The sequence below is a fragment of the Condylostylus longicornis genome, unplaced genomic scaffold, assembly GCF_029603195.1.
Source record: "Condylostylus longicornis isolate FDR11 unplaced genomic scaffold, ASM2960319v2 ptg000031l, whole genome shotgun sequence".
In the NCBI taxonomy this organism is placed as follows: domain Eukaryota; kingdom Metazoa; phylum Arthropoda; class Insecta; order Diptera; family Dolichopodidae; genus Condylostylus; species Condylostylus longicornis.
Window position 1 is genome coordinate 1,872,348 of NW_026578000.1, and position 12,757 is coordinate 1,885,104.

The window sequence follows — 12,757 nt, forward strand, 5'->3', positions numbered from 1 at the left end:
TCAGTCGGGAAGGTCTACTGTACTCGCTCTGCAGAGTCTGGTGGGGGTCCTTGAAAACTCACTGGAAGTGCGGGAGGTGACAGTTGGATGCTTCCTTGATGAAGAGGGAGCTTTTGACAACACCCCATATCATGTCATCTGTGAGTCGTTGCACAAACGAGGTATTGATGCGACGACGAGCAGATGGGTTAAGTGGATGATTCATCGCCGCTGCAAAAGAGTGTCCGCAGGGCGGGGCTCTTTCGCCCCTCCTGTGTTCCATTGTAGTGGATGATCTAATCGCTGCTCTCAGGGGCTCCGGGGCAGTTATCACGGGGAAAATTTGAGAGCACTATTTCTGATCTTCTACAGCAAAATTTACGTGTTGTGGAAAGATGGTACGAAGGCGTTGGGTTAAATATAAATCCAAGCAAAAGCGCTTTGGTCGCCTTCACCAGACGCAGAAGCAGGGATAGATTAACGAGCCAAATTTTGTTTGGTGAACGTATTAGTTACTCTAGGGAGGTGAAGTATCTGGGGGTAACCCTGGATGATCGTCTCTCCTGGAATACTCATATAGATAGAGTTATCGATAGAGTTATGGCGGCCTTGTGGACGTGTAGGAGCTTCATCCGGGGGACCCGGGGAATTAGTCCCAGGATAGCACAGTGGCTATATACGGTCCTTGCTAGGCCTATCGTCGCCTATGCGTCGATTGTATGGTGACGTAAGGCTCAGTAGGCGGGTGTGCGGGCCAAGCTGGAAAAACTACAGAGACTGCCCTGCCTGGAAGTGACCGGGGCAATGCAGACGGCTCCTACCGCTGCATTGGAGCTGAGGATTGGTTTGCCGACACTGCACCTCCATATATTAAAAGAAGCTCGGCTAGTGACTTACCGACTTCTCTCTGGCGAGGACAGGGCAGGGCTAAAGTTGGCCCACAGGACTCACAGAGACTTCATTAAAAGCGATCCGATTCTAAGAATAACCATGTCGGATACCTGTCTGCCGCGGTACAACTTCGATCACAAGTACAGGGTTTGTTTTCCGATCGATGGACGTGGGATTGGGGTGGCCCCATACTTGAGTCGGGTTCGAGCGTGTGGTATGCGGACGGGTCCAAAACGGAGTCGGGTGTGGGTTCGGGTGTATACGGTGTCTGCCCGGACACACGTGTATATGCAACCCTTGATCCATATTGCACGTTGTTCCAGGCCGAAATACATGCAATAGAGATCTGTCTGAGAATCAATTTAGAAAGGGGGTATAGAAACCGCACCATCTATGTGTTCTCGGACAGCAGGGCTGCATCGCTGGCGCTTCGTTTAGCTCAGGTTACATCCAAGCTGGTCTGGGGTTGCCTTGCTGCACTTATGGAATTGGCATCGGAGAACAGAGTCACGCTCATTTGGGTGCCGGGCCATAGTGGCCATGTGAGCAACGAAATTGTCGATGGGCTGGCGCGAAGGGGATCTGGGACTGACTTTCTGCAGCCGCGGTCTTTCTGCGGTCTGCCTTCTTCCGCCATGGGGGCAAGGTTTGCCTGCCTGTTCGCGGCGGAATGCGGCCGTCACTGGCGGGACACGAAAGAGTGCCGTCATGCGAAGATGTTTCTTGAGGCGTGCTCCAGCGGATTCACCGCAGAGTTGCACTGGGCACTGCTTAGTGAAGTACCACCTGCATTGGCTGGGGAAGTCAGGCTCCCCCCTGTGCAGATTTTGTGGGAGTGGCGATGAAACCGTCGTGCATATTCTCTACGACTGTCCGGCACTGGCTGTTCGGCACCGCAATTGTCTTGGACATGGGTCCCTAAGTGTTCGGGAACTGTTGGCCAACTCCCTTTGGGATATCTCCGGCTTTGTTGTTCGGACGGGGATACTATAGATGGCAGCGTGGGGAGGTTACAATAAGTCAAGGATGGCTGCGGTGGCTTGGGGGGTTTCTCCTGTCCCACTCGGTTCCCTTAAAATCTACAATCTAGAATCTACTTATTTTTTTTTACTACTATTTAAATAAGTTTAATACTATTTAAATAAGTTTAATTAAAAATCTTATAAAATAGTTCCTATATACACTTAAAGACATACTAAATTTTAGGTCAAATATGTATGTCTATGTACTCGTATGTATCATAGATTTACAAAGAGATAAAAGTAAATATTTAAAAATTAAAAATTGTATCCTGTCAAGAATATGAATCAAGTCGGTATGAGTGTAATGATTACATGTAAAAAAATGGATTACAATTTATGTTTGGTATATAATAGATGTAAATTGTATGTGATATCAGAACTTAAAATGTGTACCTATTCATAAAAGCTAATATTTGTTATAAAAATGTTTGTGTTTATAGGTTCTATAGATTTTTATGCAAAAGAGGTAAATTGTTAAATATGTATAACTTGTAAATTAATGAATAAGAAAGCAAATCCGAATGTAGAAGAATATTTGTATAAAATAAGCTACCGTTTTCCACTGCACATTATTAAGATTTAAATATTCGTGTTCTTGTAAGAATTATATTTAAGCTTTTCCGAAATTGCCTGTGTCCAATATCTGGGTAAGTTTGGTAAAAATGAATGTATGACTTATAAGAATCAAGTTTATATTCTAATATTAACTTGAGATTATTTAAAACTATAAGTTTTTAAGTGTATTGGTATTACGAATAGAAATATAATAATTAAGGAAACTTAGTGAAATAACAATTAGTTAAATTTTCAAAATTTTGTTTAAAAATTCTTTTGTCTTATGCAATTTTTCTTATTAAATTAATTTATTAATATTATTTAATTGCTTCTTCTTTGAACTAAAATTTATAAATTCATAATTTCACATAAATTTTAAATAAATTCATTTTGTAAAATTGCTCTATCTATATAAGTCCTTTTTTTATATGTATATATATATATACATGATGAATAAGCAAAATATTTCAAATTTCTTAAATAAATTTATGTGATTTTTGTATTTAATTTTTTGCTTCTTTTTTCTCAAAATCTTAAATTTTGAGAAAATTTATGAATATTTAAAATTATTGTTACAAAGATATAGATGACAGGATGCTATCATAATTGTTATAAATTAATATAAAATTTTTTTTTAATAATAATAATTGAAGTGTATTGTGTAAAACATGAATAATTTCATGTCCTGTCATAATTTAAAAATAAATTTTTTAAATATTATGTAATTTTTTTTTTAAAAAGAAACTACATTGATTTGTATGTACAAAAATATGTTCTATTTAATTGATAATTATTTTATATATATATATATTTTAATTAAGAATTTTGTAAAATTTATTTTTTTTTGTAAATACATACTTTATATTTATTAAGAAAAAGAGATTTATGAAGCTATAATGTTAAAATTTTAATTACTCATTGCAAAGTTATTTGTCATGCAAAATTATTTATAGTGTTTTTTTTAGAGTTGCCAACAACTCGGACGTCGTCTAGGGGTAGTCTCGAAGGGTTAAAGAATATATTACAAAAATTTATAACAGCTATTAAAATTAGAGCAGTAAACTGTTAACAAATTTTTTCTCAATTAAAAGACCTACATAATTGCAATTTTCGTAGTTGTTGTTCGATTTATAGTTTTCGAGTAATAGCTGCTTGAACATGATATTTTGCTAGGTAAATTGATAATTAATAATTAAATTTTGAATAAATAATATTACTTTTGGTATGCGATTTATAAAATATATTTTCTGTATTATTCTCTAAGAGAGCAAAAAAAAAATAACGGTAAAAAGAAGAAAAGTTTATCACATTACGGTAAGAGGAGAAAAGCATATGTTTGTACTTTTAACGCAAAAAAGTAGTAAAATATTAATGGTATTTTCAGGAAGTTAAGGGAGATAGAGGCTAAACTAAATACAAATTTAGAAAAATATAAACTAAATTGTATTGGAAGGAACTTGCATTAATGATATAAAACTAAGAGAACCTAATTTCGACTCATGAATTTTTCTTGTTAAATTAAAACTATATAATTTTTTTTCTATTGTGACAACCATCAATTAGGCACTATTATCTTAATTGCTATGAATATATTATCTTTAGGACGTAGGAATTTTTCTAGAACTTTAAAAAATTTAATTAATTTATAATTTAAACATAGTTCTCTGAAATTATATTTTATGTTAATATATAGTAAAGCAATTAAAATATCAATTATACCAAAGTACAGACTTGAAAATTCAATCTCTTATTACCTGTTATGATATAGGCAATACAGATTATATTGTAAATTACTGTTCCAAATAAAAATTTGATTTATTTTATATAAAAATTATAATTTATAGCAAATATTTTTATAAAAGTTGTAATCATTTAAATATTATGTTGAATTCATGTACATGTGTACATGTACATAGTTTATATATGAGAAATTATTATTTAATTCTAAAAAATTTTTATATATAAAATTTTAATTTTATGATTTATTACATTTTACATGAATATAGAACTTTTAATACCATATTATGCATAATTTTTAATTTATTTAAATTCTGAAAATATTCTTGTACTTATTAAAATTCAAAAATTCTTTTATAATGTAAAAATAATTCATATATATTTAAATATTTTATATAAATTATGTAGACTTCTTTAACATATTCTTGTATAATCATTTTAAATAATTAATTATTATTCATATTTTAATTACCTTTAAAATATCATTACATACAAATAATCGTAGACGAGCTGACCAATCCAGATATGTTTCTAAATTACAAGTTTTCTTTGGATCTTGTACACCTAAAGGTCCACCTGATGTTGATGGTTGATCCCATTTGTTTTTCGCCTAAATATCAAACAATTTTTTTAAATAAAATAATTTATTTTTGAAAAATTTTTGTAATTATATTATTAATTATGAGCAAAGGAATTTGCCGGCCATATTTATCATATGTGAGGCCCATTTTGTAGTACGCATGTCAGGTATAGGCGGCTTATTGTTCTATAGATATTTTTAGGATCGAATTCGTTAAGAGGAGATTTCTCCGTTTCGCATTGCGTAGTTTAGGTTAATGCAATACTTTTATTTTGCAGTTGTATAAAGGTAGGACACTGTTATTGGACTTGCAAACATTGTTCTCTCTTAGGTTAATCGCTGACGAGGTTTCTATTCATAAACTTGTCTCGAGGAACGTTGTTTCCTCATTTTTGTTTGGAGGTGTCTTTTAGACTGTTCAAAGAACTTGAAGTTGATAGAGCTTTTCAATGTTTGTTATCACAGTACGGAATATGGCAGGAATGAGCCGATAACTAGCAAATGCATGCCGTCAATTCTAACTATAAAGGCTCTGAGGTTTTCGTTCTAGAAATTTAAATTTTGTTTAACTATCAGTTATAATGTGACAGTGGTGTTATCGTTTAACCTTTTTTTTTGTAGTTAAATTCCTGTTTTTATTTTTCCGTAAAACTTAGTCTTTAGTCTCCTACTATAATAAACTTAACTTTTATCAATTCTCTACTATCCTTTCACATCAAGTGATGTCGATTTTGGTAGGCAATCTGCTAGCCGATTTTTGTTCGTGTAAATGATGATTTTTTTATGCTTTCATGTAATATTAGATTGTATAACAATAATTAATGTTTGGTCTAAAGAATTTGTCGGATATATTCTCTTTTTTTGAAGACCTTTATTACGATAGATATGTTTATTTTTGTATTCACAATACTTAATTTACAAACAGCCTGTACGCGTTATAGCTTAATGCGGAATGCAGACAAAATATTTTTTCATTTTTGAATGAATTTCAAGAGATATTATAAAAAGAAAATAAAGAAAATGAGAAGAGTGTCTAAATTTTTGAATTCGATCAAAATTGAAAGGGAAAGCAGAACTTCTCAACAACTTAAAAAGAAAAAAATGTTTTACTCATTTACATATTATAACAATATTCAGATCAAGAGAAAAACGGAAGTTCCTAGCTATAACCGGGTCATTTTATTAATATTTAATGAATTTCAGAATTTGACTAATATTTTTAATAGACGGGCATATTGCATTTACATGAAATGACCCAAACACGAAGTCAAATTCATTTTCGAAATCACTTACACAACCTAAACACTTACAATTTTAAATATAATTATATTTCAAAAATATTAAAATTCTTTAATATTATTTTAATATTAAAAAAATATTTCTTAAGTCTAATATTTTCAACAATGTACTTGCAATAAAAAATGATACATTCACTTAAAAAGCGGATTTTAATTGAAATAAAAAAAAATTTTAACAAAATTTTTTATTGTATACACTAAATTGTTAAATTGTAGGACAAAAAACAAAAAAAAATAGTTTTATTTCTTTCATGAATTTTGATTCACTTTCATTTATTCACGCGTATGTTGGTCTTTCTCTCTCCCCCTCATTCATTCTTTTACATTTTTTATAATAAGTGTTTCTAATTTTCTTTACAATTATTTTTAATACTTATAAGCCCGGAATATTATTTTCTTCATAAAATATTCTTATATACAAAGAAGTCATTTTGTTTTGTTTTTTTTGTATGTGTTAAAATTATGTTTACAATTTATTTTATTGTACAAATTGTCAACTTAAAAGAGAAAAAAAATATTAAATAAAATATTAAAAACACTCTATGTACTTATATATATATATATATACTAGTATGTACAATGTTTTGTCCTTTCTGTAATGTTTTTACAACTTTAATAATATTTTTTTTTCCTGTATATATGCTCCATTTTTTCTCAACAAATTGTTTGCTACATATAGAAAGCAACAACAACAAGAAAAAAAAAATAAGAGAAAGAAAAAAAAAATTACGCCAAAGGGAGAAAATGTCATTGTTTAACAGTAAAAAGCTACACGTAATAGAAAGAATACAATTATTATTGCAAAAGAAAATTTTGAACGTGTAGAAAAGTCATAAGAATTTTTACTGTCATCCCTATCATAATAGTATGCTGTTGTCATTGTATTATCGGTTGTTGCCTCTAGCATTTTGTAGTTAACGTTCAATATACATACATACGAGTATATACGTTCATGTACATAATATTTCTATATATTTATATATAGAAAAATAAAAAAGATATATTTATGTCGCGACGTTTTCTATAATATTATCATCATTGTATTGTCGTTTAAAACTTGTGTTCATTACATTTATAGAAGTACTCTGTGACAATATGCTGTTGTCATTTTAAGGTTTCTCTTATATTTAAGCCTAGCAGGATGCATTTGAATTTATAAAAAAAAAAAAATAGAAAAAAAAAATTTTTTGTAAATAAAAAATTAAAAATGAAAATGTAGCCTAGAGTATTGTAAACCATGATACTAGATACTTATATAATATATTAAATGAATTCTTTAATATGAATTTTTTCTAAAGGATTTTATTATAAACTGAAGAGCAACAATGATAACAAAATAATAAAGAATAGAAAAAAGAGATGGTGTGTATAAGAGAGAGGCCAGAGAATGTATACAGCAAAAATTAAAAAATATATTATTTTTTATTTTTTTTGTATTTTTTTATTTTTAGTAATAAAAAGTTTCAGTTACTATAAAAAAAATCATAATTTCTACCTTCTGTTATTGTTTGTAAATTTTTTATTCTTTTCTTTTTTTCATTTGGCACGAAAGTATAACACAATGAACAAATATAATTATTTTTGCTATATATAGGTTTACTTTGTATTATTACAATCCTGAATTCATAAATTTTTCCTTTCAAATTAAGAAAGCATTAAAAGGACTTAACTTTGGAAACCTCTTTTTCAGTTTAATAAAAAGTTTCATCTTCTACTATCCAAGCATTAAGTTTATGACAAAAAACAAAGGGTTATCTCATATTTATGCAATTTTATTTTTATAGTATGCATTATTGGAATGGTTTTAGTGGTATATATTTACACATACACATATATAGAATAATAGTTGACACTTATTAAGTATTTTAAAGGATAATTATATACCAAAAAATTATGAAGAAGAATGTCAGTAAACTATTTAAAAAATTTAGTGAAAAAAAGTGTTATATAAGTGCTTTGCGTATTATTGTGCACATAATTTTTAATAAATGATTTTTAAAAGACAATCTAAAATTTTTATATAGAAATTTAAATACACTTTAAAATTTATGTAACAAAAATAATGCAGTATATTTTTGAGGAGAAGAGGCATTTTCGGGAATACCTTAACAATAAAATATTATTTAAAATTAATTGTTATTAATCACTTTAAATTATTTACAAACAGTAAAAAAAAGGGGACACCTTTGATCACAATAAATTAGAATTTGTGATTGATTTATGGAAAATAAATTGATTTCATGTTAATTATACTAAAAATCAGGTTCTTTTATCAATGAAGCGAAAAAAATTTATTTAAAATTAAATTGATTACTTTTAGATTCTAAATTAATTGATTTTGTTTGATTAAAATTGTACGCTTAATGAGTCGGAAAATTGTGTTTGTTTGTATTTAAAAAAAAAAATTAATGATATATTTAAACATAATAAAATTTTAAGATTTTCTTATCCTATATGACCAAAATTAATTACTTTGAACTGAGACATTGTGTTATTACGTATTTAACTTCCTTGCATACCGGTGTCCGATTTCTCTACCTTTCCTTTATTAGCCGGGTTATTTTGTAAGAGATCCTTCGTGTTTGCGGGTACTTCTCGTATAGGCACCACTTCTACTCTCTCGAAGTCGATAATTACTATATCTGACGTTGACTTCAATTCTGTTGATCGATGAACAATTAACTACAGAGTATATTATTGGTCTATGCATAAAAGTTATTTTCTAAGTCCCACCTGCTCTTTCTGTAGATATTTCTTAATTTTAGAACTAACTCATTCCTAGATATATGTTCGGCACGAAATTGTTCAATACATATTTTGAGAATCCCGCAATTTGGTATCGGACGACCTCAATATTACCGCAGCTATTTACTTACTTATACATTTAAGAGAATATGGTAAAGTAATCAATCAATCAAAAATATAAAATACTTAAAATATTAAAATATTAAAAATTAAATATTTCTTTTGTAATTTAAGCCTTTTTTTAATTGTTTGATTTTGTACGAATAATCCGCCAAACTACATATTCCGGAAATTCCATTTATTGTAATGCCTTTATAAAGCATAGAAGGACAGAAGAGAAATATTGCAATATAATAATATCTCTCTATATACTTAATAGAGAGATACTATATTATGTTAGCAGAACAGAAAATATAATAAAATTTAAGACACCGTCTTCCAATTTTTCGATATAAAAAAAAATAAATAAAAATAAGAAATTTTTTCATGAATAAATTTTGAAATATACAAAAATAAAAATTTCCGGATTTTATTCTTTTGCCTTCCCTTTAAATCTTTCATTTTAAGAAATCATTTGAAATTTTTATCAAGTTTCAATTGCATTATATAGCCATTTTCAATAATAAAGGCGCCAACTTGCAATAAATTCATAAAGTTTGAATTAAAAAAACAAAAACATAAAAGAAAAACTATGAAAATGAAGAAAAATCTTAAAAAAATTTTAAAACAAAAAATGGCAAAATAAAAAAGGATTGAATTAAATTTTGTTTTGTATACATTTTTCCTCTCATATTCTTATTACTATATAACCTTTTACTATTTCATTTATATTACATACAATTGTATATTAAAGTATTTTACTTTATGTATTACAGAATTAAGTGCATAGTAATAAAAACAAGTATCTGAATTGTTTTTAAGAAATTTAATAAGTTTATTTTTCTCTTATTTTTGTTATATACCAGAGCTGTTGAGTTTTTCTAATTTTGTGGTTTACATATATATATATATAAAAAAATTGCATATATATATATATAATTCTACGTAATATATAGGTATATATAGCTAAAATTTTTGTGAATTGGGTGGACATGCTTTTTATTTGATAAAACAAAATTTTCTATTTTAAATTTTTAAAAGTAAAACTTTTGAACTTTTATCGTACAAAATGTTACAAAAGATGACATTTCCATTTTGGGGAAATAGATTTATTTTATGCACAAATATTTAATGAAAATGTTATATATGCAAATATATTATGCGTATATATTAAAAATTATATAGAAAATATGGTGTAATACAATAAATTCGAGAAAAGGAAAATATTTTACCAGTCTGTCTATCTCAGTCTTATTTTTTCTTCTTGTACCAGTCTAGAAAAGGAATCTAAGGTTACGGCAGTGTTTGATTTTTTCAATTGTGTTTGTGAATCATTTTTAATGGAGTCGACAAAAATAGAGGCTTAAAGCAATTATTGCCACATAACTTCAAAAACAATGTAAATAATAACATTTCTTGAAAGCTATTAAGATTATAGTGGTCAACACAAATGTATTTATAATGGGATCACAATTACAATAAAATTTAATTTAAAATTGTATAATTTTTTTCGATAGATACCATACACTTACGTAAAATATCGAAATATTGCGTTAAGAACAATAAAATTCATTAAGATCTATTCTCATAGATTTTCTCATATTATTTTAAAATGTTAATTAAGTAAATCGAATTGTGCTTCTTTTTTTTTCAATACTTCCACTTAACAAACGAACTTATGAGGAAATACTGTAAAAAATATTAAATTTGAAAATTTTCGATTCTAATTTACAGAGTTATGTAGGTATGTACATCTATGTATATTTTATGAATCTGCATACATATATAGGAATATATGTATACAAAAAATTTATTTCTCGATTTCTATTTAAAACTTTTCGAGATTATTTTAATAAAATTATAAAAAAAAAATTTGTTTTAATTAGTTTCATTCCTGAGAATGAATTTCAAGAAAATTTAATTAGGCAGCATTATTCTTAAATTTGTACTTTTAAATTAATATTGTGTTATGAACAATGAATGCTTTCAATTCAATTTGAGTCTTGTTTTTTAAACATCAAACTAATTTGAATCAAAATGAAAATTTGATTTGTAAATGGAATCATAAACTCTTTACAATCATCAACTCTCAAAAGCTCATCTTACTCAAAATATTTGTATACCAGTAATTATCCAATCCTCCAAGAATCTTGAATCAAAATAAAATCATAATTTTTACTATTTTAATTTTTAAATAAATTAATGACTCTAGTTTTACATTTTTATATGAAATTTCCAATTTTTTAAAGTCAATTTCAATCTTGATAGCAAACTATTTAAAAAAAATAATATTTACATTTCGTTTTCTGTTTTTTTTCTCAAATTTGTTGATTGACTGGAAGCTATCATGATTTTATTAAGTTAAATAATGAAGTTAATGTAATAACGTTACTGTTGATGCACATATAATAAAATTATAAAATTATAACTGGAAGGATTTTTCTGAATAAAGTTTACTTTACCATATTATGTTTAATAATGTTCATATATGCAAACAGGAAATATGGGGGAAAAAAAAGGACTGAAAGTGAATTGAAAGGATTTTGAGATATTAAAGGTGCATTCAAGTAGCAATTATTATTTCGATTTTGTATTTTTATTCAAATTAAAAATTTAATATATTTTTATGTTTTGTTATTTAAATTAAAACTTTTAATAATTGTATTTTGTGAATTTGTTTTAAAAAAAATTTGCAATATTTTTTTTTATAAAAAAAAAATTATGCTTTGATAAAGATGCCTTTGATCTCTTTTAAACGCGTTTATATTTAATTTTTCGTATCCAACCATATGAATTATAATTAATAAACTACACTGATGAATAGTAAGATGCTAAATATAATATCAGATAAAAAGGCTTACTATCAGTAAATGAAATAAGAGAATATACCCAAAAACAAAAAACGCCTATTTAGTATAGTGAAGGTAAGGAGACTGTATAATTTCGTAAAGCGATGTAATAGTTCATCAAAGCGGGATGAAAATAAGAACAAACTAAGGGTTTTCAATTACACAATAAGAAAGGTCAAGCGGAGGTCAAGGAGGCATGTTATTGGAGAAAACCAATGAAGTTTGCGAGACTAAGTAAGCTGCTATTAAAAGTGTTGCTGGTATCAGGAAATGTTTAAATACTCGATGGAACTTGGGCAAGTTTAGAAACATTGGAGGAAATTATGAGGGCCCACTTTTCGGGATCAACTCGTGAGGAAACCGATAGCACAAGAGGCAGGAGGATTGCAAGAAGAGGAACAGAGACCCTGCGCGAAATAGGTAAGGAAATTATTACGGAGAGAGAAATACTGTGGGCTATTAAGTGTTTTGGCTCTTACAAGTTTGCATTACCAAACAGAGTGCGGTAAATAATGCTGCTGAGAGCACCGTGGGTTATCATCGATTTGTTAATAATTTTTCCGGAGCTATACGTATACATGAGTTATATTTCCAGGAATTGGACGGAAATGAAAAAAGTTTTTGTACCGAAACCTGCTAGGTATGGTCATATGGGTGCGAGGGATTTCCGGCCAACTGGTTAGTCCTCCTTCGTAGTGACAACAATGCAGAGGTTACTAGAGAGATATATAAGAAATGGGGAAATGGAGGCGGGTCTAACAAATAATAAACATGCATTCATAAGGGGAAGATCTGCGAAAACGCCGTCACACGCGATGTTGTAGGTATTTCTACAGTACAAGGAATATACTTTGGCTGCTTTCTTGGATATTGAATGCCCCTTCAATAATCTGAGATTGGAGAATATCGTATGGCTTCTTGAGGAAGTAGGAGATGAGGAGGATATAGTCAATTGGTAGATGCTTGATACAAGGAGGGTCCTAGTTATTGACAGTTATCTGA

General features: G+C 28.6%; 1 protein-coding gene across 1 annotated transcript in view; it reads right to left on the minus strand.

Annotated features, from left to right (window-relative positions):
• Positions 1 to 12,757, minus strand: part of LOC129608261 (ras-GEF domain-containing family member 1B) — a 129,118-nt gene that overhangs the window by 35,730 nt on the left and 80,631 nt on the right. Inside the window, exon 7 of the mRNA XM_055519652.1 lies at positions 4,657 to 4,794. Coding sequence (XP_055375627.1) covers positions 4,657 to 4,794 — 138 coding nt within the window. The remainder of the gene's footprint in view (positions 1 to 4,656; positions 4,795 to 12,757) is intronic.